The following is a 27,595-nucleotide window of genomic DNA, read 5'->3' on the forward strand; positions in this document are numbered from 1 at the left end:
GAATTTTTTTCAAAAGCTAACCGTTCTCGACTTAATAGTAATTTAAAAAATTTTGTTTTTCAAAAAAACTCAAAATATGTAAAAAAAAATTTTTTTTTTTTAATTCGAAATATTTTTTTTCTAATTCTATACATTAAAATAGTCATTTTTTATCTTGAAAATTTTTTTCTAAAGCTAACCGTTCTCGACTTATTACTAATTACAAAAAGTTTATGTTTAAATATTTTTTTTCTAATTCTATACATAAAAAGACACATTTTTCTTCTCAACAATTTTTTTCAAAAATCAATCGTTCTTGAGTTATGACTAGTTAAAAAAAAGGGCAGTTTTTTTAAACAATTGTCCATATCTTTGTTACAAATTATCGTATTAAAGTTTACAAGGAATCATTTTAAAGGTGATAAAATTAGCTTTCAAATGGTTTATCAACGATTAAAATGTGATGACTGGTTTAAAAACTGCAGCGATTTTAAAATTACAAAAAAAACCGGAAATTTTGGATTTTTATTTTGAGCAATTAAACAATAAAAAATTTTTGTTTTTAATGTCTGTTTATGACGCTGAAGTTACCAACGTTGATTCGACGAATCATAAAAGTAGAAGATATAAGCTTTCAAAAAAGTCCTCACTCATTATTATATCTTTATTAGCAACCGAAATATAAAACTTTTCGCCAAGCGTAAAATTCTCAAAGGTGGGCAAAATCTGCTGAGCGGCACTGTACATTTTAAAAGAGTTGTCTATATTTTTAATATTCTTTCTAATTGCTGAAAAAGTGAGTTTTCCATATCTTCTCCATTTTAAACTCATATTTCAAGATAAATAATAAAAATTTTGACTTGATTGTTTTTATTTCGTTCTCTAAATATCATCCAGAATCATTTCGGAAAGTATCTATTTTTTAAAAAATTAGGCCTTATCGACTTTTGATATAAAATATAATGGATTGAGCCAAAAATTTGTAATTACCTCTATTGCCATTTAAATGTTCAAAAATTCTTTACTTTTATGGTATAATTTTAATTTTAATACCCTAAAAACGAAGTATTATGCAAATTATTATGTAAATTAAGTGTTGAAATTTAATTTTTTTAAATTAAATACAATTTAATATATAAACTACACATATTTTTAATTTTTTCCGTAGGCTACTTTTTTTACTTTTCAGGCTACTTTTTGCTACTATTTTTTTACTGACTAATGAGTGCGAAGCTTGCCGTGTGCAAAAGAAAATTGTTTCAAAATAAGAAAAGTACAAAAAAAAGGTCATATACCTATAATACAAAGTAAAAAGTATAATAATGTATACTGATTCCGAAATCTGAATTAAAAGTTGACTCTATTTAGTTTTGATTCCGAAATCAGAATCAAAAGTCAGCTATATTCAGTTTTGATTCTAGTACCTGAATCAAAAGTACGTTCGTTCGTGTTTTAACTCCTTTGCAGTGTAGCAGAAATAAAGCTTTCGTGCCCCGTATGTGGGAAAAAAAATTTTTTTTTTAAACTTGATATTACCATACCTAAGAATACCCATTGACAAGTTTATCGTATTGTGTCTACTTATTGTTTTTTAGATGCTACTATAGCTGTCATACACACTGGTGGCACGACATTTTTATGCCTCTATAGAGGTCAATAACAATGACGGAGGGGCATGAATATTGCCCAATTGACATGTACCAAAAATGTTATATAACATAAATGACATGATACAAAAATGGCGTTTGACATAAATGACAATTATCAAAATTGTCATTTGACATAAACGACATGTATCAAACATGTTATTTGACATAAACGACATGTATCAAAAATGTTATTTGACATAAATGACATTTATCAAAATTGTCATTTTACATAAACGACAATTATCAAAATTGTCATTTGACATAAATGACATTTATCGGAATTATCGTTTGACATAAATGACAATTATCAAAATTGTCATTTGACATAAATATTCTAGCGCGAAATTCAAAACTGACCAATCACAATTTTAATAATAGCTTTTTATTGGTCAATTTTAAAATTCGCAGTAGTATATTTAGGTCAAAAGACAAGTTTGATAAATGTCATTTATGTTAAATGACATTTATGTTACAGGTCGTTTATGTCAAATGACAGTTTTGATAAATGTCAGTTATGTCAAATAACATTTTTGATACATGTCGTTTATGTCAAATGACAATTTTGATAAATGTCGTTTATGTCAAATGACAATTTTGTAACATGTCATTTATGTTATATAACATTTTTGGTACATGTCCTTTATGTCAAATGACAATTTTGATAATTGTCATATATGTCAAATGTCAATTTTGATAAATGTCATTTATGTCAAATATCATTTTTGTAACATGTCATTCAATGGTCAAATGACATGTGTGTCATATGCATTTCGGTTAATTGACATTTCTGTCACATGTCAATTGGGCAATATTCATGCGCCTCCAGTGAAGGGGTTAAGCGAAACGAAAGTTTGACAGATTACTTCCGGTTCTCTAACTGAATCAAGTCATATGTCTTAAATTATTACGTCGTAAGTCTTACGTTTTAAGTCTCAAGTTTAGAGTCACATATCGACGGATACTATCGGAATCAAAAGTCAACATTATAGTTTCGTTTCGATTTACCAAACCGAGTCAAAAGCACATTTTACTTTCGTTTCGTTTACCAAATCGAATCAAAAGTCCATTCGATTTTCGTTTCGATTACTAAACCGAATCAAAATTATATTTTTATTTCGTTTACCAAACAGAATCAAAAGTCTATTCGATTTTCGTTTCGTTTACCAAACCGAATGAAAAGTAAATTCTACTTTCGTTTCGTTACAAATATCGAAACGAAATCAAAATTCGACTTTCGTGAAGGTCCCTGAATAAAATGTAAAGAAGAACAATAATTGAAATTCAGAATTTGTTACTTTTAATATGTTGTCACATTTGAGTATGTACTATTTTTACAAACTGTTCTGCGCAAAAAATGTAAAAGTTTAGGGCGCTACACCTTCATTATGTGAAGAATTACATATATTGAACGATTTGCGAACAGGAAGTATGAGTTACAGAAAACGGAAAAAATATCTTATTCTATCTCATGTTTCCCTTTTCAAATTCTTGCCGTGTAATATACTAATTCGTTAGCAAACTTCATTTATTTATTTATTTAAGTAGTAAACGGGACAATGCCCTTTCGTACAAAGTACTCTTAATACTAAATTATTTGCACAAAGCAAAATACTAAAGCTTATCAAATGTAATACATAAGCGGCTAAATATTGAAACAGTTATTTACATATGTCTAAAAACAAGTCGACGCAAAAGTATGTGAAATCTCATCGAATTACAATCAAAAAAGTCAATGTCATTATAAAAGTCATTTCCTTCTTTACCCAATCTACTCATCAAAGAGTGATTTCCATAATTCGTTCTATGAAACGGAACAGAGAATAACGAGAAATGCCTACTAGGCTTTACTGGTACGCGTAAATTAATCAGTGATATAAGTGATTGAGAATTATATAGACCAGTAACCAGTTTATATAAAAATGATAAATCAATATAAAGAAATCTCAAAGCAACTCGTGGTATATTGAACACTAAACGCAAGCTACAATAGTCATGAGCATAGAAGTCAAATGGTATCTTAAGTTGACGCGCAACAAAACGAAGAAATCTATTCTGAATACGTTCAAGTCTTATAATATTAAAAGTGTAATATGGTACCCAAATCACTAAAGCATACTCTAATATGGATCGAACCAATGAAAAATATAAAGTTTTTAACGCTAATAAATTATAAAAATCAGATGAATTCCTCATTACAAATCCCAGAGATCTCAGTGCTTTAGAAATAACGTCAGAAACATGGTCATTATAATTGAGATTATAATTAATTAATACACCTAAGTCTCTAACCTGATTTACTCTAGTCAATTCATTTGTACCTACAGTATAACAATATACAAATGTTCTTTGTCTCGCAAAAGAAATTACTACACTTTTATTTAAATTGAAGGTCAAATGATTATTTTTACACCATCTTATAAGTCGTTTAAGATCCGATTTAAGTTGTCGAAAATCTCGACAAGAGTTGTTTTCATCGATAGTTTTAAAAAATTTTAAATCATCTGCATATAACAAAAATTTAGAATATTTAAAATTGAATTTTATATCATTAATATATAATATAAATAACAAAGGACCTAGATGAGAGCCTTGTGGAACTCCAGAAGTAGTTTGAAATGCATCAGAATAGTAATGTTCAACTCTTACTAAATGAGGCCTATCTGTAAGATAACTCTTAAAAAATTTGATTAAATTTTCAGACATGCCCATGATTCCCAGCTTGCGCAAAAGTATGTTGTGATCCACCTTATCAAAAGCTTTAGAGAAATCGACATATATTGCGTCAACCTGTTTGCCCATTTCAAGATTTAAAGTAAGCGAATTCGTAAACAACGCAAGGTTAGTAATCGATGATCTACCTCTAACAAAACCATGCTGTTCATCAATAATAATATTTAATACAGCCAAATAGAGAGAATCGTGTATTAAATTCTCAAATATCTTAGGCACAGCACTAAGAATTGTAATAGGTCGGTAGTTTGTAATGTCATTTTTGCTACCACTTTTATAAACCGGTACAATAATGCCCTTTTTCCATTCATAAGGAAATAAACAACAACGCAATGAAAGATTAAATAAAATATATAAAGGCTCAACCAAGGAATAACAAAAAGAACGAAGAAATAACGCAGGAATTTTATCTGGTCCCGCCCCCTTACTTATATCAAGGTTTTTCAGTTTGGATAATATTTCCTGCCTGGAGAAATGCATACTATTTAGATCTATTGAATCCATAAAATCCATAAATCCATATTTATCCATAAACTATTAAAAAAGCCATATCCACAATTTAAAAATCATTGCGTTAATAAAGAACAGAGTAGGATGAATTTTGTGTACTTATAGTCACACCATGGTACACTATCTAAATTTCACTTCCTACGGAGTATTCCCCACCGCGCCAGCAGCCTTCTCTTCTCTGCTTGTCGTAGTCATAGCAATATTGATTAAGTTGGCTGACAGAATGCCGGCCGGCTATCTCTACTGGTTAGCAATTCTGTTACAAACCATGACCTAACAAAGTTTTACTTTAATTATGCATGTACAAATTATTGTTATTTAAAATAATTTATTATAAAATTGTAAAATAAAAGTGGTTATAAAAAAAAAAAAAAATTGAATAAATTTGATACGTATTTGAAAAATAATGACAACACATGCTTATTTTCTATTAGCAATACAAGCTTGACGTAAATTGACATATAAAACAAGTTGTAAATTCAGATGTCCATTACATGAACATTTTGCTTCCTCTTTACGATCAACAAAAAAATTTGCTTCCTCGTGGAGAAAGCATTAACAATGAAATAAATATACAAAAATAATATAATAATAATATAAACATTTGAGTATCTATAGATTTGAGTTAAATTTAAAGAATTAATGGAAGTTAAAAAATCAAAAATTCACATTTTAGCTGAAATTTCTGAAAATTAATGAAATATAATATATAATTTATAATTATTTACAATTATATCGATTTATTTCAATGCAAGGAACACAATTATTTTATATTTAAACTTGAATTTAAATAAATAAAAAATTTTTTAGCTAAAATAGGAATTTTTTTTTTTAACTTTCATTAATTTATTAAATTTACCTCAAATGTAAATTTTATATATACCAATCGATTCATTTTCATGTAAGGAATACAATTATTTCATCTATAAATAATCACAAAATTTTATAGCCAAAATGTGAATTTTTGATTTTTTAACTTTCATTAATTCTTTAAATTTAAATTGAAACTATACTTTATATATACCAATCGATTTGTCTTGACGTAAGGAATACGATTTTATTATATATAACCTTAAATTTTTCTATTTAAAAATTTTTTCGATTAAAAAAAAATTTTGGAAAAAAGACGATAAAATTATTTTTTGTTTATTTTTTAAAATCCTTTGGTCAGTTTTGAGATATTAATATGAGAAATAAGGCTACCAAATTTTATCTAAATCCATTAAAACCTGTTAAAGTTATCTTCTAAACAAAAAAGGGATCCACACGGAAAGAAATCTTGTTAGAATATTTCTATATATATATTTCTATATAGAGAAAAATTTGTTTCCGCCACTTTAAAAATTTTTATAAACGAAAGGACTACAAAGCTTCCTCCACGAGAAAGCAAAATTATGTTTCTTTCGTTTGATAAAAACAAGACGGTATTTGAATTTATTGTCAAAGGCTCATGAACAAAATAGGTATATTTGAATGATTCTCTGTGCAGCGCACAATACTTACATGTCCTTTATATTTTTTATAATGAACACGTTGCACATACTGTAATGAATCCAACGTCAAACAGTAATTTCTGTTTTAACAAATAAACAGCAATAGTAATTTTTATTTATAACATCATACTGAAAAAAATAGTTGATTCTAAGTTACTTTACTATTATTTAATAAATATTAACATGAACAAAATAATTTTTATTTGAGTTAAATAAAATGCATTTGAACAAATTTAATTTAATAATAATTGGCATCTAACTGATTATTTAAATCAAATTAATTTTTTTTAATGACTACTTTTGCGTTAAAATAAGATAGAAGATTCAAAGAACAATATAAAGAATACCAAAACTTATCCAATTTATAAATTTAGTTTAACCCTTTTAATAAAAAATGAATTATTTACATAAATATCACACCGTAACTTAACTATACTTTACTGTAAGCAACAATTAAAGGGTGCGCTGTAAGAAAGCTGTATCTGCCAAAACAGCACTTACACTTTTGTAGCTAAATATATGACACTGAAGTTACTGCAACGTTGAATCGACGAAAAGAATTTTTTTTTTCCTAAGATTGAATATTTACCCGCCTTGGTTGAGGATTTTTAGTGTTTAAGGATGTATTTGGGACCAAAATAAAGAAGTTTCATTTTAAAAAAATTGGTTTTTGGCCTTTAAACTAAACTGAAAAATTCGTTCGTTGATTCGTCCAATTAACGTTGGTAACTTGAGCGTCATCTAAATATTAACTATTAATATTAATGCATTGATAATAAAAGATTGTTTATAATTATCGTAAACTTTGTGGAAGCAAGATTTTCTTATTGTTTCAAAAATATATTAGACCATAAAGCATTTAGGACGTTAAATGTCATGCAAAACTAACCTATCAAATATTGGCGTTTAACACTTTCTTACAGCGCATCCTTCAATTAATTTTTCTAAATTGATTCACTGTACGTCAATAAAAACTAATTTAATAATTGATATTTGTTTGTTTTTGAACGTTTAAGAAGAGAAATGCAAAGCGTATTTGTGTATTTTAACGATAAAAATTTTATTTTTTGATTTTTGTTCTAACTTCAAACTCCTGTAACGCTGCCATTTTGTAATATTTTTAATTAAAAAAATTATTATACGTACATAGCTTATATTGTACATTTTAAGTAATGCTTTATTTCAATTCAATAAACTTTACCACTTTTATTAGAAAAAAATCTTGAAAAAACGTGCAATTAGACGAATTTCTCCCCTAAAAGCGACAAAATTTTACAGATAATCACAGAATCGTCAGGGTTAAACATAAAATTGAGCAGCAGCGTGCAGGTAATAACATTTACGCTCGGGCTGTCTGTCAAGACCTGGCCAATAAGGAGACTAGATTCTAGCCTTTTCTACGCAACCCGAAGTAGATATTGCTATTGGGACAGACAGTCCGAGATCATAAACGTTGTGAACTTCACCGACGTCATCATATAATGATTTTGATATGACTAGAGTTTGGAGTTAAAATAGAATATGATCAACCATTTTTACAAATCATTAATGTTTAGATTGTCATTACATAAACAATATATAATAAATACTGTTTCTGAATTCAAATAATTAAAAAGGATCTTTAATCGAACCAAAACTATCACAACCTCAAAATTGTTTTTTTTATGCTTAGGTACCTTTTTTCAGAGCTCGTCACAAATCAATATTAGTATATGATGTTGAAGTTCACAACGTTTATGATCAACTCTATTCAAAGAAATATTTTTTTTGTTGAAAAATTTTATGAATGTTTGTCTCAAAGATATTTCTTGCAATGTTTATTCATCAAAGAAATATAAAAAATAATAATAAAATTTTTTTTTATTATTTTCCGTCTTAAAAAATAATTTATTTTTTAATCGTTGATAATAAACATTATAGACTTCAGCATCCCAGTGGGAAATTTACCATAGGCAAAAGAGTGGCCCAATATTGGACCATCATTGGTCCTATAATGGCCTAATGGTTAACATTGGTAATTTTCCACTGGGATCGTTTTAACGTTAAAAATAATTAATAATAAAGAATGCCCTACATTAGGCAAATTGAAACAAAAGTTAAGATTTTCAACATGTGAAATGTAAACAAACATGAAAATATGAACAAACCATGCACATTTTTTGCCGGTTCTCATTTGAAAAAAAAAAAAAAATTTGTCATTCTCTTTGTGAAGATGGTAAATTGATATATAAGACCAGGTATCTACACCTTATTTGACTAATTATACGAACAAATAAGTACAATTATTATAAAACGAAAATTACACTGAAACAGCAATTTTCTCAAGGTTATACAAAATTTAACCATTTGAGTATATCTGATACACAGACGGAGAAGACCTAGCGGGAGAAAGAGTTGAGTGATTGGACAGTCACATGTGGGAAGGGAAAAAATTTTTAAATTATACCCGCACCAGAGGACCGACAGTAGCTCTTTTACCCCTTCCCACATGTGACCGACCACTCGCTCAACAATTTCATTTCATGTTTGTTTAGATTTTAAAGGCCATTTGGATAAGAATATCCATTTTTCTCTATGTGGTTGCTAATCTGAAAATCGCTTCAAATGCTAAAAATTAATTTCAGACAAACGTTCTTAATTATATATTTTTTACATTTGTCTGATTTGTAAACAGTGTAAAATGTTTGTTATCTGAAAAAATTACCCCTCCAGCACAGTGTCAGTTATCGGAGGCTGTGGCATTCAGTATAAGTACTTATTGTACTTAAATGTACCAAAAGTTAAACATTTGCCATATAATTATTATGATATGTTTATATGATTGCTAAAAATTGATATTTTAAATACATATTTATGTGCAATTTAAGAAGTTTTTTTTAATCACTTTTCGAAGTAATCTAACCAATTTAAATGAAACTTGGTAGTATGATATTTATTAATATATAGTTTTTAAAAAAATTGTTTATTCAAAAGATACAACAATAAACATTGAAAAAGCCACTTTTCAACGACTACTCGAAGTGAAATACATAGCTTAAAATTCAACATTTTTCTTATTTTTCCAGCCTTCGTATCCAAAAAGAAAATTCAGGTGCTTGGTGTTAACTTATTCAAAATTTTAGAAATTGGTTTTTTCTTATTTTGAATTATTTTCATCAGCTTTTATGACTGCGCATGACGTTTCTCATTTTATAGCCAAATACCAAGATAATTCTGAAAAGTGAGGTTATATTTACCATATATAGTTTACACATCATGCTGTTATCATTGACTGGAAAATAAACGTCGTGCGTGGCCACAGCAGCTAATAAAAATAATTGAAAATAAGAAAAAACCAATTTCTAAAATTTTGAGCAACTTTCACCAAGGACCGGAATTTTCTTTTTGGATATGAAAGCTGGAAAAATAAGAAAAATTTTGTACTTTAAGCTATTTCATTTCATGTAGTCGTTCAAACGTGGATTTTTTCAATATTTATTGTTGTATCTTTTAAATAAACAATTGTTTTTACTCAAAAAATGGTTTTTTTAATCTATATACTAAAATATATGAATAAATATCATACTATACATACTCCGAAAAATGGTAAAAAAAACTCCTCGAATGGCACATACATATATTACTAAGTATTAAAAGCAGACTAAATACCTTTGATAATTTTTCTCCCTCGTGATGTGGCAACAATGTTCTAAGAGACTGAAAACCAGCATTGATGCTCTGCATACGTCTACGTTCATTGCTGTTAGCGATTTCTCGCCGCATTCGCCTTTCTTGCTCCATGTGACCGTGTGATGAATCTCTGCTTACGCTACCTGCAGCACCGTTTAATAAAACGTTGTTTCGACAGGCGGCTGCAGTCGCACTAATATCCTTTTGTGATTTTTGTTGTTTTTCGTCAACACCTTCAGCACTTAGCAAGCACAACTCATCCACAATTTCACTCTTACTATAATAAAGCAGAAATTGAATAGTTGTTAATATCTAATAAATATGGAATTTATTACTTGGTAAATAATGTTAGACATAGGCATGATGTTGAATATATAAATCATCCAAATCAATGACGTAGAAAAAAATTAAAACTAATATTGTTTTTAAGTTTTGACATACTAACGTCCTCATCAGATACGTAAAAAAAATTTTAAATAAGAACGTGTGTTCAACACAGAAGAGTGCAATTAACTCTTAATTAATAATATGGATAGCAATTATTGTTAGCTAATGTAGCTAATAATTAGCTTGCATGGCTAACATGTTTTGCTGTGGCAGCTAAATATTATCTACCAGAGCTAAAAATTCGCCACCCATAATTGCAAACTCATTTCTTTCTGTTCACTCTTCTGTGTTGTATACACACTTTTATTTTAAAATTTTCTTTACGTTTCTGATGAAGACGATAGCATGGTTAAAACCACACTAATTTAAAAGTATCAAATTGATATAAAAATTTATATCAATTTTATATTTTCAGTACCAATTTAATACTTTTAAATTAGAGTGACGACAAAAAAATATTGTTAAATTTTTTTCTACACCTCTGAGTTGGATGATTTATAAATTTGACACCATAGACATATTTAATGTTGTTTAATTTAGATAAATTTATCTGACCATTTTATTGCATTATATGCATCATATATATATACTACTACTACTACTACTACTTTCGGGTTTAAACAACAATAAATATAGAGAAATTTATTTTCTGAATGTAATCATTCTACTCGTAGAATAAGAAGGTTATATGTTTTAATCTTTTTGAAAAATTGTATGAATAGTAGTAGCAGTAGTAAAGTTTACTAGCCGCATTGAGTATACATTAGTGCATGAGTCACTAACAGCTGATAGTTGGCGCCATTCAGCTGCTGTGTGTGCTTACCCTATCAGCTGTTTAGAATGTCATCCGCACTATTAACTACACTACTTTTTAAAAATATTAATAAAATATATTTTTCAGTTACCGCAAGAAATATAAGAATAATAAATTAATCCGAAAATATTATTAATAGAATTTTTTTATTAAAATGTCTTATATTATAAAAAATATTTTTTCAAATAGATAATATTGATTCTCACTCTTGTTTAAAATAAAAAATATCGGTTTTTTAAAACTTTTATTCTCTTGTTCCAATTGTTTTTGTTCATGTAGATGATTGTTTATGCAATTTGAATTATGAGGTAAAATATTGAATATTTTAACCAATATTTTAGAATATTCGGAATTGGAAAACTGAAATGCATAGAATATTTATCTTTTATTGTATGTCCGTATATTGAAAACATCTTATTTAAACCAAAATCTTATCGAATGTTCAATATATAAGTTTATTAATAAAAGTTTATAGAATGGTTAAATAAAAATATTTTTTATAACAAATCAAACATATTTTATATATATATAAATTATTTTGATGAATTTGAATATGTTTGTTTTCAAATGTGTTTTTTATGTTTCTGTAGAAAATAAATAATTAGTATAAGAACATATGCTATAAAATTTTTTTTTAATATATAATTGTTATTATGACATAAAAAACAATTGATTTTAAAGAATATTTTGACAAAGACTACAACTCTACATGACAATAAGTTATAATGTAGAAGTAGTATTAAAGCAAAATTTTTGAAATAGTGTAGTTTAAAAAATTAAAAGAAATACTTATGAATATTTTTGTCGTGGCAACGACGCCATGCTTGTTGGGCGTGTACGTATAGGATATATAGTGTCAATATCCAAGTTTTCAGGTATAGAGGCTCATAAAGAATTTAGGAAATAAATTTTAATCAGCTTAACCTAATGTTTATAAAAATGGGAGATGTTCATGAAATCTGATCCAATAAAAATTAAATTCATTAAAAAAATTTTTTGTTTAAATTTATATTAATCCACCTCCTAGCCGGCCGGTCAGTTTAAAAGTATTTTTCATGCTTATTCAAAATCTTTATTCCAAACTATAGTTCAATCATGTTCCTGCATTTTTAAGGAAAATTCATGATTATTAAGATTTATTAAGTAATTTGATATTGTGTGCGCAGACAACAGCCTACGCCCTGTAATTAAAACCGGCTCACTGGATCAACTTTATGCTAAATATGGTGTTCTTTTGTCAGTCTTATTGAAGATATGAAAAGTAGTTTGCAGAAAATTTAATTTTAAACCTGCTATGTGAATATATGTAATGTATGGGTAAGGGTAGCTGTATTTGAGAACAAGTTTGTATTTCCTTTCTCCATGTAACGTAAATAAAACATACTTGAGATGAAAAAAATACTATATTATTTGTTTTTAAATTATTTGTACTTTATCATGCATTTTCAGAGAAACTTCTTCCATAACACTTTGACGTGGCGTCATTGTGTGATTACGTTGACTGCGGGATAGATGGACACATGGCGACAACAGCGGCAGATATGCCGTTACTTAATATTTTGGAATCATTAAAAAAAAACCAGACTCACCAACAGAATTCCTCTTGCTCTTCAGATGTTTCCACAATTTCCTCTAGTAGAATTCGATCGTCGTCACCACCATGAAACATTGACATATCTTGCCTATTGTACCGCACACAGAAGCACTATTTTTTAGACCTAATTTTTTGCGGACCCGCACCAGAGGTACAGGAATCCGACAACCTTGTCACTTTATTAAATCGCTGTCGTCGTCGTAGGTTGCACACAAATCGTTAATAAAAAGAATTAGACAGAATTAGACGTATATTTGTCGAGAATACACGCCGAGACTCCTCCACGGGACAACCACTCCGCGGCGCGCACAATGGCGAACTTGGCGGGAAGTGTACAGGGATGAGACAGTAAAATAATTCTTTAATATTACATGTTTTTTCTTTAAATCTGTTATTTATCAGCTTTACTGTGAGATATTTTTATAACATTTTCCTTTTCTTTCTTTAGAAAAAGTTTATATGTAAAATTAAGTAAATTATATTACATCTCAAAGTGAAAGCGATATTCGATTGGAACGACGCCAAACAACTTGAATCAAATTACCATAGACTGTATGCATTATATATTGGGAACCCAAAACATAAAATGGGCTTTTTTCAAAATGGCGTTTTGTGCATAAGTACATACATACGCTTACTGATATATTTATACATATGTGTATTTATATATATGTATACACGTTTGCTGTGAGCCTGACAAGGACAGAATGTACAATAACAAGACCTTTTTATCTTAAACAGGAAGTGATGAATGCGCATGCTCAGTCGTCATGTCATTCGGTCATACTCAAAAATTCTCCATGTTATTAACATACAATAAAAATATCATCGACCGGAACTTCGAATTATTTGGAGACAAAATTATTCAAAATGAAAATGTCTATTTATAGATCACGGTGGTATTGTGATTGGCGGTCTATTGACTTTTACATACATCGTCAGACATTTTGGTTTTTATTTCTCTTTCTATCGTGTTAATTAAAGAAATACGGAAAATGGTTGTCCGAAATAGGTAAATACCACATGGCGTATTGAAAGGCGCCGTCCTATGACAGCGTGAAACACCGGAGTAATAGCGGAAAGCATGAGAATGAAAGAGATAAAGATATCTCACTATCTCTTTTATTCTCATGCTTTTCGCTTTCCCGCCGGCGTTTCACACTGTCATGGGACGGTGCCTTTAGGTTTTTCTCCAATAGGTTCCTAAATGTTTGCATTGCGTGACTGATACGTTGGTTCGCAAGCGCAGTGACATCATCAAAGCATTGATACCAATTGCGAACAAAATGTTTGGTTTATGAATTTGAGACACTACATTTTTTGTTCGTGATTGGTATCATGCTGATTCTACACTCATCTAAAACTGCGCGAGCGGTCCGCACTTGCGTTACGTTTTTTATATATATAATTATAGATATAGTTAAATATGGGAAGCGTCACGAAAAAGCGGGCCGCTCGCTCAGTTTTAGGTGAGTGTAGAATCAGCATCAATGCTTTGATTACGTCACTGCGCTTGCGAACCAACGTGTCAGTCACGCGACGCAAACGTTTAGGAACATATTGGAGAAAGGCCTTAAGGCCTTTCTCCAATAGGAACCTAAACTTTTGCGTTGCGTAACTGACGCGTTGATTTTAGGATTGGTTGCCAATAGCAACCGACGCAATGCATACTCAACGCAAGAGTTTAGGATCCTACACTGTAAAAAGACTTAATGGAATTTTACCACTTTGAAAGTGGGAAAGATTATTACCCACTATCAGAACGGCACCTTTACTGTCGATGGGAATAAAATTTTTAGGTTATGTAATTTTCCAGACGAGATGGGAAAATTGCCACGAACTGTACAGTTACACTTTCTGGTATTTTAAACGCAGGAGAAAGTAAATATACAGACATCAGTACTTTTCCGAAATTTTATAAAATATTAAATTTTTATGTTTAGAAAAAAATATAGGAATAATTTATACTTTTTATGCGATTACGATGAAGGTATTTACTTTTAAGTTATTAATATTCGCTAAAGAATTTTATAAAATAAAGAAAAAATAATTATAAACACAATTAGACTCTATATTTTATTCCTATATTTTTGCACAAGAAACATTAACATTTTTGTTTTTCATATTCAAGTTTAATTTAAATTATGAACAAAAACTTTTATGAATTGTCCTATGTAAGGATAAAATAACTCGTGTCGTAAAATTTTACCATTTTTATGTCATCTTTACAATCAAAAAGACAATTGTCGATGAATGCCGACTGCTGCCAGGCATTAACGATTGCACACAGCGCATAAATCGTAAATGTGTGCGTATATTATGAATTTCAAAATTGGGGAATTTTCCAAAAATTGTTAATATTACTTTTAAAAAATGGTAATTTTACACGCTAATGTATTTTTCTAAAGAAACGGGAATATTACCAACACTTGTGATTATACTACATTAAAAACAGGAAAAATACTACAGTGTGGAATTGTCATTTTTGCTTTAGTAAGGTTACGTTCGCCAATGGTAATTTTCCCATCTAGTGCAGTTTCACAGCCTTCAGTCATTTCGTCCTTTTGAAAGTGGGTAACATTATTACCCACTTTAAAAGTAGGAATTTCGCCGAGGAATGGAAAATCCCAATATTCGAAATAGTAAAATTACCAAATATTGTATTTTCCATTTTGGACCCTGTATTATTTCTGCATTTAATATAGTATTTGTGCCATGGATTCTTAAAAGTAAAATTCCTATCTTTGGGAAAATTCTGTTTGGACTTTTTACAGTGTATTGGAGAAAGGCCTTTAACCATGACGTTATGGCTTGTGCGAGACCCGTATCTCTAAAGGTGAATACAGAATAGGCACAAAAGGCAAGTCCAAGAAAACCATGAGTGCAAGAGAGATATCCAGACTACCTATCTCTCTTGCACTCATGGTTTTCTTGCACATGCACTTGCCTTTTGTGTCTATTCTGTATTCACCTTAAGGAATTGGAATTTTTTGGCATTTTTAATAAAGTGTATACTCGGGAAGTATGCAGTGTCCTTGTTTTTCCGTGCGAAAAAAACGACACTGCATACATCTCGAGTGTACACTTTATCAAAATGCGCTAAAAATCCCAATTCGGAAACGGCCAAAGAGTTCTCGCACATGCTTTGTTGTGCTGTATACGTCTCCAAGTGATAGAAAAAGACAGCGCTATACAAAACGTTCCAGCACGACAATCTTGTGCGAACATTTTTAACTTGTAATTTATGTAGAAACGAATTTAAATTTTAAGACTTGAGCAAATGGATAAACGTAATCAAAGCATTGATACCAATCGCGAACAAAAAGTTCAGTTTATGTCCCTCTTATCCCTGTTTTCCAACTTTACATTTTAAATGCAAATGTTTCTCGACGGTTTTTAATAATTTTATTTATTTAATATTTATAATTAAAAAATTCAGTGTCTTAAAATCATAAACTAAACTTTTTGTTCGCGATTGGTATCAATGCTTTGATGACGTCACTGCGCTTGGGAATCAACGCGTCAGTCACGCAACGCAAACATTTAGGAACCTATTAAGGCCTTTCTCCAAAAGGATCCTAAACTCTTGCGTTGCGTATGCATTGCGTGACTGACGCGTTGATTTTAGCATTGGTTGCCAATAGCAACCGACGCAATGCATACGCTACGCAAGAGTTTAGGATCCTATTGGAGAAAGGCCTATATATGTAGAAGAAAGAGATAAAAAATCAAGATCCCAATCGGAGAAAGGTCTTGATGTCCCGTAATGGAGCGGTCACACCTCGGCTGCAGGAGCAGTTGCCCATGGCAACTGTGTAAGAGTAAGAGAGATAGAAGATTTTCCATCTCTCTTACTTTTACATGGTTGCCATTGGCAACTGCTCCTGCAGGCGAGGTGTGACCGCTCCATAAGACCGACGCGTCACTATCAACGCATCGACGTTCACAGACCCGTATTCTGGACTCTCCCGAGAGAGTCTCCCTAAAGATCGCGAACCGAGAGAGAGGTCTGATTCCCGAATCCCTCTCCTTCTCTTGCTAAACTGCGCAGGCGTAGTACAGTATGTTCCAAAAGTTTACTGTTAACTGTGTTATGTCATGTTCACGTATATGTTCTGTCAAATATTTTCTAATTGACCTGTACCGACAAAGAGGGGAATGCAGGATTCAGACCTTTCTCTGGGCTGGCGACTTTTAATGGCAGACAGCATTCCAAATGTGTATATATAAAGTTCAGTGGGTGTAAGTGCGCCGTAAGCGAGAAGAAAATCTTGAATTTTCTTTCTCGTTTAAGGTGCTTTTATACCTCAAATTTCGATCAGATGAACATAAAGGTGCTTTTATACCTCAAATTTCGATCAGATGAACATTATTTCTGGACCGTGAAAATGCGTGAAAAGTCATTTTCACGGCGGGTATTTTTGAATTGTTTTAAACAAAAAATGTTTTTTTAAGAAATATAATATTAAATAATTGTTTTAATATGTAAGAACACTTTAAAATAGTGATAGAAAGATGATTTGATTGAAAAATTTAGCAAATTTTGCTTTAAAACGTTTTCTGATACAAGAAAGTGTAAAATGACGATGTTTGTGAAATGGTTTGTACAGTGCTTCTTCCTTGTGAGTGCCTCTGAGAGTTTTGTTTATATTATGTCGCTTCTTTTTAACTTGTAATAAATAATGAGTGCTGAAAATAAATCGGTAACTTGAAATGTTTATCAAATAAATTTAAATTCAACTAATTGTTTCGAATAACTGAAAGAAACTTAATATACAAAAAGTATTTGAGATATGCGTGGAAAATTGATTTACAACCTCAAATTCATACACATACTTTTTGTATTTTTAAATATCAAGTTTTATCATTACTTATGATTTTTATAAGTAATTATAATTAATTTTCAAATCAAGTTGTTGAATTTAAAATTACTTAATAAACATTTCAACTTACCGATTTATTTTCAGTACTCATTATTTATTGCAAGTTAAAAAGAACCGACATAATATAAACAAAACTCTGAGAGACTCACAAGGAAGAAACACTGTACAAACCATTTCACAAACATCGTCATTTTATACTTTCTTGTAGCAGGAAACGTTTTAAAGCAAAATTTGCTAAATTTTTCAATCAAATCATCTTTCTATCACTATTTTAAAGTGTTCTTACATATTAAAACAATTATTTAATATTATATTTCTTTAAAAAACATTTTTGTTTAAAACAATTCAAAAATACCCGCCGTGAAAATGACTTTTCACGCATTTTCACAGTCCAGAAATAATGTTCATCTGATCGAAATTTGAGGTATAAAAGCACCTTTACACTCATGTCGCCCCGTCTTCCTTCAGGCATGCAGCCAAGCTGTGACCGCACCATTAATTGCAATGTTTTAACCAATCAGAAGCATTGAATAATTTTATAAACAGGTTGAGAACCTTCTCGAGTGTTCATTGAGCGCTCATAACGAGAATCTGGAGAAAACGCCTATTGTTACTCGGGAGAGGTTATTTAGGAATAGGGAAATTTGAATTTTACACGTGTGTATGACGAGAACAAAAAGTGGAAAGCATCAATGAACAGGAGTGTACACTCATGGCCAGACATGCCTACACTTTTTTGTCCTTTTCTAACGTACATATTGCTATGACAACAGGTGTGTTAAAAAAGGACAAAAAAGTGTAGGCATATTTAGCCAGGAGTGTACAAACACAAGCAACAATTTTCAGTTGTCGAAAATTACATTAATTAATGAATTGCTAATTTATTAAATTAATTAGTAATCAGTTAATTTATTATAAAATATTAGTACTAATTAATTAAATTGAAATAATTAGTAATTCATTAATTAATTTAATTTTCGTCAGCTGAAAATTTGTTGCGCGCGCGCACACGAGCAAATCACATGAGCATAGCGACTAAAAATTGCATGTGTTGTAGAAATACCTTGAAACAGTTTGTTATTATTTTACACAGCAGATATATACATTGTTTTATTTTTTCTTATTTTTATGTTTTATATGGAATACATATATTAAAAGGTAAAGTTATAATAGTGTATTTATAATTCTATTTTTTTTAACTGTAGTGTTATTAAAAATTAATGCTTTTAGAAAAATATTTTGTTCTTTTTTAATTATATTTTTTAAAAGGAATTGTGATGTTAAGATAATTACTACATTCCTCTTCCATTTTATAATATTCCCATATTCATTTTACTAATTTGTTTGGCAATACTCATTCACAGTTTAAAATATTTTAAAATGTTTCCATTTTATAAATTACTATTTTTCGTCGGTTAAATGTTCTTTTACATGAAGTTTTGTAAAAAAAAAATTGTAATTTTTATTAGTTTTTTTTTAATTTTCAACTGACGGGATGATAGTAAAAGGAGGCAAAAGTGGGTTAAAACAAGTGCGGTTTAGATGATATCCTAAAAGCCTCATATATGCAATATTTTAGGTTCTCTTTTGAGGGAATCATCGGTATAGTATTTTCTAAGCTCAATCACTTACATTACTGTGGTTTATTTAATTAAAACTTAGCTACAATATAATTGTGAGATTAAAAAATGGACTGGAAATTAATTTTTGTTTATTGTGATTAACAAGAATTAGGTATTATCACCAGGAAATACTGGTTTTTGTGTCAAGCTTTTTATGATAAATCCGAAAACGTAAAGTTTTCATCATTTGTGAAAGCACTACGATTAGATAAATAAACAATATGCATTTTTACAGCTTCTGATTATGCTATTAAATTATGCTGGATTATGAGAATAAAATAAACCAATTATTAAAAATTAGGCACGGTTATGCGGAATTATTCAATGAAAATCGTTTAAAGTCAACTTTTTATTAAATCTGATTAGTCATGTAATTTTGTTACTTAAAAAGGAAATATAAATGTTCAATTTCATGTTTGGATGTGGGTCTTTTTAATTTGAAAAAGAAATTATTATAATGACGAACTTTGAAAACAAAATTGTATTCATTATTCTTATTTTTTGACTACTTTAATCATTAAACAATAATAATTTAATTAATTCTAAACAAGAACCAATAACTCTTTTTAAACTTTTAAAAATTATTCCGAGTTCTTTATTTATTTTCTACTTGCTAAAAAATGACAGTTATTTTTTGTACCCCCTCCACTAAAAATTTATATTTTAATGAAAATGATAAAAATTTTAATTTTATTCAAAATATAATGGTCTGACCCATATGAGTTTTCATGATATAGACATTGTGAAAAATTGGATTTTATTTATATAAATTGCAAAGATTTCTAGAACTGTAGCAATATTTTCATTATTACTTTCTCATGATAATGAGTCTTAAATTTGTGTAATTTTTTTTCTAATTAAAAAGGAAAATCAGGTTTGCCAAGGAAACTGTTTGAATACTTTTAATCTCCATAGCGGAAAATTCTCTCATTGTCAGTAAATGCTTTTTTAACAACAAATTTATCATACAAAATATCATAAATATAACTGAAAAAGTTGGAGAATTAAAGTCGAGTCTGGAATGGATTATTGGAGAACAATTTGAAAAGTTCAAGAAATTGTTCGTAAGAGGCATTTTAAAAATTTTTAGCTAATGTTAGAGTAAAGTTAGAAAGCCTTTCGATAACTCAAAACTCTAAATTTTCAAGGTTTCAGTACATTTGATAAAACCAGTCGAATACAAATATTGTATATCAAGATTATCAATTTATCAAATCATTCGAGATCTTGAAAAATTTTAAGTTTAGACGAATGGAATCGTTCACGAATATTGGTATTTTAAAATTAATTATAAATTGTAATGTTTTGTATTTATTGTCAATGAAATTAGCATCGTACTGTTAATTTTTAATGAAAATTTTATTTTCTCAGGATAATTGCATTAAAACTGAATTTGTTTTGATGCTAATGTCTCCTGAACCAAAGCATGATACTGTTGATGAAAACTGGAGTAGTTCAAATGTTGCTGGAGTAGGAGTTCAAAGTGATTCTGAAAGCGAAGATGAAGATCATACAATTGAGGGATATGTTCCATTGGCACAAGATCCAATAGATGGAGATTTATTACTGGAGGATGAGGTTTGTTCTATTTAACTTATGGAAGTATAAAACTGTGGAACATCTTTATATTGTATAACATTAGATACAATTCAAAATATGTACATACACTGCATTGTATGTGATAGTTTTATCATTAATGACAAAGCAAAGAATCAGATGCGGCAAAATACTTTTTTTTCGTTATTACAAAAAAAAAATTATCCCCCGATTGCTACCATGGCAACAATAAAGATTTTGATAAAACAAAGAAAAAAAACCTTTTGTGTCGGAGAATAGGATTAGGGAAAATGGGTGTCGGGAAAAACATTTTATTGACAAAATTTTTATAGTTTTTTAGTAAGTTAGTAAAATTAGTACATATTAAGTACAATTAAGTACATATTCCAACTGATATTAAATTCATACGTTTTTAATTGGTTTTTATTGACCGTTTTTTTTACCATTTATGTTGACAAAATTTATTTATTAAAGCATTTTTCATTTAAGTATGTTACTGTTTAAGGAAGAAGAATGGGCTTCATCTCCTTTAAATCTTCCAGAAGTATTGCCTGAATCGACAAGCAGCCAAACACATGTGCGTTTTTAATGTGTGAAAACATTCTTAATTCAATGCATTGTATAATTAAAATTTATTACAACAAATTTAATCTGTTGAAGTAGACTTAAATTATCTATTTCTAATTTTATTTAATAGTTTTTGTAGGCAATAATATTGAAAATATACAAGTTTATTTTACATTAAATTACATTTTATAGATAATACAGTCAGAGACAGTGCAAGTTTGGTCGTCTTCTTGTAATTTCTCAAATATTGATATGGATGCAGATAAAATCAATCAAGTTAAACACGTAATGGCTTCTTTTTCTTTACCTAATACAGCGATTCCAGAATGGGCCAATACCGTCTCTGAGGAACAATGGAAAGAACAACTTATGGATCGAATAAAAACAATGCAACGTAATAATCTATAATTTTTTATAGTAATTAAATTTAAAAAATAAATTAAACATATATTGTGCATTCCACGGAAAATATTTATTCGAAATTTAAATTTCGAAATTAAATTTGAAATTAAATTAAATTAATTAAATTTTAAAATTTAACGTCATCATTGGCAATGTATTTTTGAAACATTTTTTATTTATCTATTGTACTAATGAATACAAAATTATGCTATATTTGAAATTTGTTCACTTTTCCTCAAATTTTTCAAATATGTGCTCAAAAATATCGTTCCTATAACGGAAGCAGCAAAAAAGTTGAAATTAAATTTAAAAAGTGACTTTTCTCAATGATGGACACATTCGATTTTTAATTTCTTTTTTGTACTGCAAGCTCTGATGACTGAAGAATTTCTTCCCCTATCTAAAAAAGTGTTTTTTTTTAGTTTTTAAATTACTATTTTTAGTTTTATTAGGTTTGAATACATATTTAAAAAATTTGAGAAAAAGTAAACAAATTTCATATACAGCATAATTTTTTACTCGTTAGTACAAATAGATAAAAAATGTTTCGTGCAAAAAAAAATTTTGAATGCCAATTTCCCGTGGAATATATATTATAATGTATGAAATCATGATATTTGAACATCGCATTCTATTTCAATTGGTGCTATTAGCAAATATTTATTTTAATAAACGTGTATGAAAGGTTTCTTTTATTTAAAAAAATGACTGCAGACTACAAAGTTAATAAAACTATATCGACGATTTAGTGCAATATTCGCAATCCGCGTGTATATTACTTAAAAATGTTAACTACCTGTTAAATCAGAATAGATTCAGATTTCATTTCAGTATTTGTGGTGGCATTAAATTTCATTCGTAAAGTCGCAATATCATCATCTATCCGTACCAATTTTCGAAATTTCTAAAACAATATATAGTTTTATTTGTCAGGTCAGCGATAAATTAATAAGTTGCTTTAATTATTTAAATGTTTCATATGAGATTCATAGGGGTCACCTCAGCGATTTTATTTATCTTTCGTTTTTCAATAGAGACAGGTGGTCTAATTAACCATATCAAATATTAATAATCCTCTCGTCATTTTTGAGAGATTAATGTGATAAATAAGCTTACAAAATTTTATCCAAATCCATTAAAACCTGTTAAAGATATCGTGTTTACAAAAACGATCCACTCACACACACATACATACATCCGGACAATTGATCAGGATCTCATATAACATCACGGAAAAAATTTTAGTGCATCAGATGCGCAATCTACGATAGAACTGTTGTACTATGGGTTGCGGGCAACTGTTATCCTGATTTGGCGCGTCAGAAGCGCTGTAAGGGACATCAGACGCACTGTACGGGACATAGGTTGCACCAAACCGGGATAACTGATGTCCGTTTTTAAAGTACAAATAGTATATTACGATACTAGGCCAGAAAGTTGGATTTCCTGGCGGGCGTGAAATATAAGGCCGAGGCGAAGCCGAGGCCTTATATCACGCTCAGCAGGGCATCAAACTTTTTGGCCGTGTGTCGTATACAATTTTTCTTTATCCCCACTCGAAAGTACGTTTAATAATTATTATTTTTTAATAAAATGGCATTAACCATGTGTCTACTGCTGTGGCTCGCGTCAGCGCGCCCTCCCGGCCACGTAGCGAAGCTTGTAGCAGAAGGCTTAGTTACAGATGACAGGTAGCCCGCCCGACTTTTGCAAAACCGAGGCGAAGCCGAGGTTTTGCTGGTCGGGGCGGGCGTCAAAATTATATGAAAAATATAAATAAAACGCACAAAAATCCAATGCACGAATAATAATTTGGCATATGGAATTTAGTTTATTAACCATAAGGCATCTAATCACCTGTGTTGTGTCTTTGTGTATATATAGTTAACCTTTGAAAATTTTTGTTTACTTTATAATAGTGGATGAAAGTGAAAGATTTTCAGTTTAGACATTTAAAAAGAAGGAGAAAGTACAATAACACTTACACAAGTACATCTTATTTATACATGATTTGTCACTTTTTTTTAACTTAGGTTGCTTATTTTTGTGGTTATTTACCGCACTTGACACAAAACAGGCCATGAAATAAGCGTTGCTATGTGGTTGCTATGCCATCAAGCCTTTAAAGTCTCGTAGCCAATCAGAGCGCACGTTGTTTCTGGCCGGCCACAAAAGCCGTTCTTCCCTGAACGATTACCGACAGGGAAGTCCGTACTTTCGGGTAGGGGATACAGAAAAATTTTTTAACTAACCAGTACAACCGGTGCATCAAAATTTTTTCCTTGATGCACTGAAAAAAATGTTGCCGAGAAATTCAACTACCATTGGGTAGTTGACTAGAAAGTAGTTAAAATAACTACTTTTTTAGTTAATCTAATCATGTTCATGTAGTTAATGTAACTATTTTTAAGAAGTTAATAAGTATAATAGTTGATTTTACGTAAATATATGTAGTTAAAGTACAACTATAGGTCGGTAGTAAAATTAACTTTCTTAAGCTAGTAAAAACAAGTGGAATTGTAGTCAACTCAAAATTTGAAGAGTAGTAAATCCAATTACTATTCACCAGTTATATGAAATTTACTAAAAGGAATTATTTTCTTTAATTAATATAACTGCTTTTTGAGTAGTAAATTTTTTATTAATTTCTATGATTTTATAGGCTTCAATAAAATTCTTGTTGTAGAATTAACAAGTCGTCTGTAATTAAAGCTACTACTTTAAATAGTAGATTTTTACTATTTTAATTAATTCGATAAACTTAAAGAAGATTTTTGATGTAGAATTTACAAATCGTTTTCAGTTAAAACTACTACTTTAAGTAGTAGATTTTACTACTCAAAGTGGTACAATAAGCTTTAAGAACATTTTTGTTGTAGAATTAACAAATCCTTTGTGATTAAAACTACTACTTTAAGTAGTAATTTTTTACTATTTTAATTAATTCAATAAGCTTGAAAAACGTTTTTGATGTAAAATTTACAAATCGTTTCCAATTAAAACTACTACTTTCAGTAGTAGCTTTTACTACTTAAAGTGGTTCAATAGGCTTTAAGAACATTTATGTCGTAGAATTAAATTACTGTCGTAGCGAGCGTGCGTGGTTAGTCGATTAAGGTATCGGATTGCGAGCGTTAAGGTCGAGGGTTCAATTCCCGTCGGTTAGAAATTATTCTCTGTTAGGCTGGTTCCACAATGGGCTCGACGCAAGGTAAACGCAGCGTTGACGCGACGCATCCCAATGCTAAAGGTGCTTATATACCTCAAATTTCGATCAGATGAATATTATTTCTGGACCGTGAAAATGCGTGAAAAGTCATTTTCACGGCGGGTATTTTTGAATTGTTTTAAACAAAAAATGTTTTTTTAAGAAATATAATATTAAATAATTGTTTTAATATGTAAGAACACTTTAAAATAATGATAGAGAGATGATTTGATTAAAAAATTTAGCAAATTTTGCTTTAAAACGTTTTCTGCTACAAGAAAGTGTAAAATGACGATGTTTGTGAAATGGTTTGTACAGTGTACATGTGTACATGTTTCTTTCAGTTATTCGAAACAATTAGTTGAATTTAAATTTATTTAATAAACATTTCAACTTACCGATTTATCTTGAGCACTCATTATTTATTACAAACTAAAAAAACGCCGACAAAACATAAACAAACAACGAGACAATCACATCGAAGAAGCACTGTACAAACCATTTCACAAACATCGTGATCTTACACTTTTTCGTAACAGAAAATGTTTTAAAGCAAAATTTGCTAAATTTTTCAATCAAATCATCTTTCTATCACTATTTTAAAGTGTTCTTACGTATTAAAACAATTATTTAATATTATATTTCTTAAAAAAACATTTTTTATTTAAATCAATTCAAAAATACCCGCCGTGAAAATGAATTTTCACGCATTTTCACGGTCCAGAAATAAAGTTCATCTGATCAAAATTTGAGGTATATAAGCACCTTAATCAAATTGGGATGCGTCGCGTCAAGGTTGCGTTTACCTTGGGTCGAACCCATTGTGGAACCAGCTTTAGGTACATAATCGTTAGAGCATAAAATAAGCGTCAGTATAGGAGTGAGGATGAAAAAGTCAATTCTACTGATAACACCGTCCGACACAATTTTTGACCCACAAAAAAATTTAACATTTTCGGAAACTAAGACCCAAAAAAAAGACCCGTATCTGGCCGTTTTGCTAGATCAAGTCGTTTAGGGGTGAAAACAACCCCTAAATGAAAAGTGACAAGATATCGTTTAAAAATTATTAATATTTTATAAAACTTGGTATCTGGGGGTTTTCGGGGTCACTGATTATTAATCTGATGTCAGATATTCAAAATGGCGGATCCAATATGGCGGTCAAAAATTTAAAAAGTTATTAATTTTTTATTTTATATCCGCCATTTTGAATTTTGACAATTTAACATCAGATTCGTCATCAACGACCCAAAAAACTCCTAGATACCAAGGTTTAAAAAAAATTTAATAATTTTTTAAAATTTTGACCGCCATATTGAATCCGCCATTTTGAATTTTGAAAATCTGACATCAGATTAATAATCAGCGACCCCGAAAACCCCCAGATACCAAGTTTTATAAAATATTAATAATTTTTAAAAGATATCTTGTCACTTTTTATTTAGGGGCTGTTTTCACCCCTAAAAACCACAAATGATTTGATCTAGCAAAACGGTCAGGCACGGGTATTTTTTTTTGGGTCCTAGTTTCCAAAAATGTTGGATTTTTTTGTGGGTCAAAAAAAAAGTTGAATTTTGTCGGAAGGTGTAATAAACAATTATAAATAAAAAATAATTTTATTTTCTCATTTTAAGTAGTAAAATCTACTACTTAAAGTAGTAGTTTTAATTGCAAAAGATTTATTAATTCTACAAAAAAATGTTCTTAAAGCCTATTGAACCACTTTAAGTAGTAAAATCTACTACTTACATTTTGAGTTGTTTTAACATTTTTAAATTGAGTTAATACAATCACAAAATGTCATTCTACCAAGGGAACGTTCACATATGACGTCACGCATTAGGGGGTAGGGGGGGGGTCTTGGTCAAACGTGACAAAACGTGACATGGCGTACGGGGGGGTTCAGTTCCTTCGTGATGTCACGAAGTATGTTTACTACTTTTATAGTAGAATTTTGAATTTGATATCTTTTCCCGCGAATAATTTAAGACATTGTTTTAAAAAAATATAGACTGATGTATAGTTTAAAAGCTGCAATAATCAGCTGCTAGTTTTAAAAAATTGCTGAGAAAAGATTAAAAATGAACTGCTGTGATTATTAATAATTAAAAAACAAGTATTACTTTTAATAATGAAATTAATTTTCATTGTTGGAAAAATGAGTTATTAAACTTTAAGTTTAATAACTCTGTTTAAGCAAAAAATATTTATAAGTATATAATTGCAAGAAAAAATAAATTATTTTTATCAGAAACCCTTTTTATTACATTAAAGTAATCTTAACATTTATTATTTCTTTAAAAACAATTTTAATACCTTAGAAAATTTTTAAGATTTAAAAAAAACAAAAAAAAAGGGGGGGGTGTTTAAAGAACGTGACGTCCATTATCAAGGGGGTCTTGTCAAATCGTGATAGAGCGTGACAAAGGGGGGGTAGGGGTCAAAAAAGCTGAAAATTAGTGTGACGTCATATGTGAACGTTTCCCAATTACATTTTTCATTGGTTTAACTATTTTTATATAGTTAAT

The 27,595-nt window shown here is 29.6% G+C and overlaps 3 protein-coding genes and 1 long non-coding RNA gene across 6 annotated transcripts in view; 2 read left to right on the plus strand and 2 right to left on the minus strand.

Moving 5' to 3' along the window:
• The window catches only part of LOC127290381 (apoptotic chromatin condensation inducer in the nucleus), a 34,864-nt gene extending 21,498 nt beyond the window's left edge, over positions 1-13,366 (minus strand). Inside the window, exons 1-2 of the mRNA XM_051318889.1 lie at positions 12,821-13,366; positions 10,010-10,307 (exon numbers count right to left, since the gene is read on the minus strand). Of these exons, the coding sequence (XP_051174846.1) occupies positions 10,010-10,307; positions 12,821-12,906 (384 nt within the window). The 5' untranslated portion in view covers positions 12,907-13,366. The remainder of the gene's footprint in view (positions 1-10,009; positions 10,308-12,820) is intronic.
• Positions 12,054-12,809, plus strand: LOC127290386 (uncharacterized). The gene is made up of 3 exons (XR_007844334.1): positions 12,054-12,265; positions 12,398-12,574; positions 12,681-12,809. It is a non-coding gene; the product is annotated as an uncharacterized LOC127290386 (long non-coding RNA).
• Positions 13,367-18,712: 5,346 nt separating the features above from the next.
• On the plus strand, positions 18,713-22,689 carry LOC127290383 (male-enhanced antigen 1). 2 transcript variants are annotated; one of them, XM_051318891.1, is made up of 4 exons: positions 18,713-18,866; positions 20,702-20,908; positions 21,393-21,464; positions 21,647-22,689. In XM_051318891.1, exons 2-4 carry the CDS (start codon positions 20,732-20,734, stop codon positions 21,860-21,862), a joined length of 465 nt encoding a protein of 154 aa, XP_051174848.1. In that variant the 5' UTR covers positions 18,713-18,866; positions 20,702-20,731; the 3' UTR covers positions 21,863-22,689. The 2 variants fall into 2 exon arrangements, with proteins under 2 accessions (XP_051174848.1, XP_051174849.1); XM_051318892.1 differs by lacking the exon at positions 18,713-18,866 and adding an exon at positions 20,231-20,394.
• LOC127290380 (sodium- and chloride-dependent GABA transporter 1-like) overlaps positions 21,601-27,595 on the minus strand; it is a 45,790-nt gene continuing 39,795 nt past the window's right edge. For both annotated transcript variants that reach the window (XM_051318888.1, XM_051318887.1), the window contains exons 14-15: positions 22,653-22,760; positions 21,601-21,797 (exon numbers count right to left, since the gene is read on the minus strand). In XM_051318888.1, the coding sequence (XP_051174845.1) occupies positions 22,656-22,760 (105 nt within the window). In that variant the 3' untranslated portion in view covers positions 21,601-21,797; positions 22,653-22,655. The remainder of the gene's footprint in view (positions 21,798-22,652; positions 22,761-27,595) is intronic.

This window comes from Leptopilina boulardi, unplaced genomic scaffold, assembly GCF_019393585.1.
Source record: "Leptopilina boulardi isolate dan_hultmark-lab unplaced genomic scaffold, ZJU_Lbou_2.1 LbouV2_64, whole genome shotgun sequence".
Lineage (NCBI taxonomy): Eukaryota > Metazoa > Arthropoda > Insecta > Hymenoptera > Figitidae > Leptopilina > Leptopilina boulardi.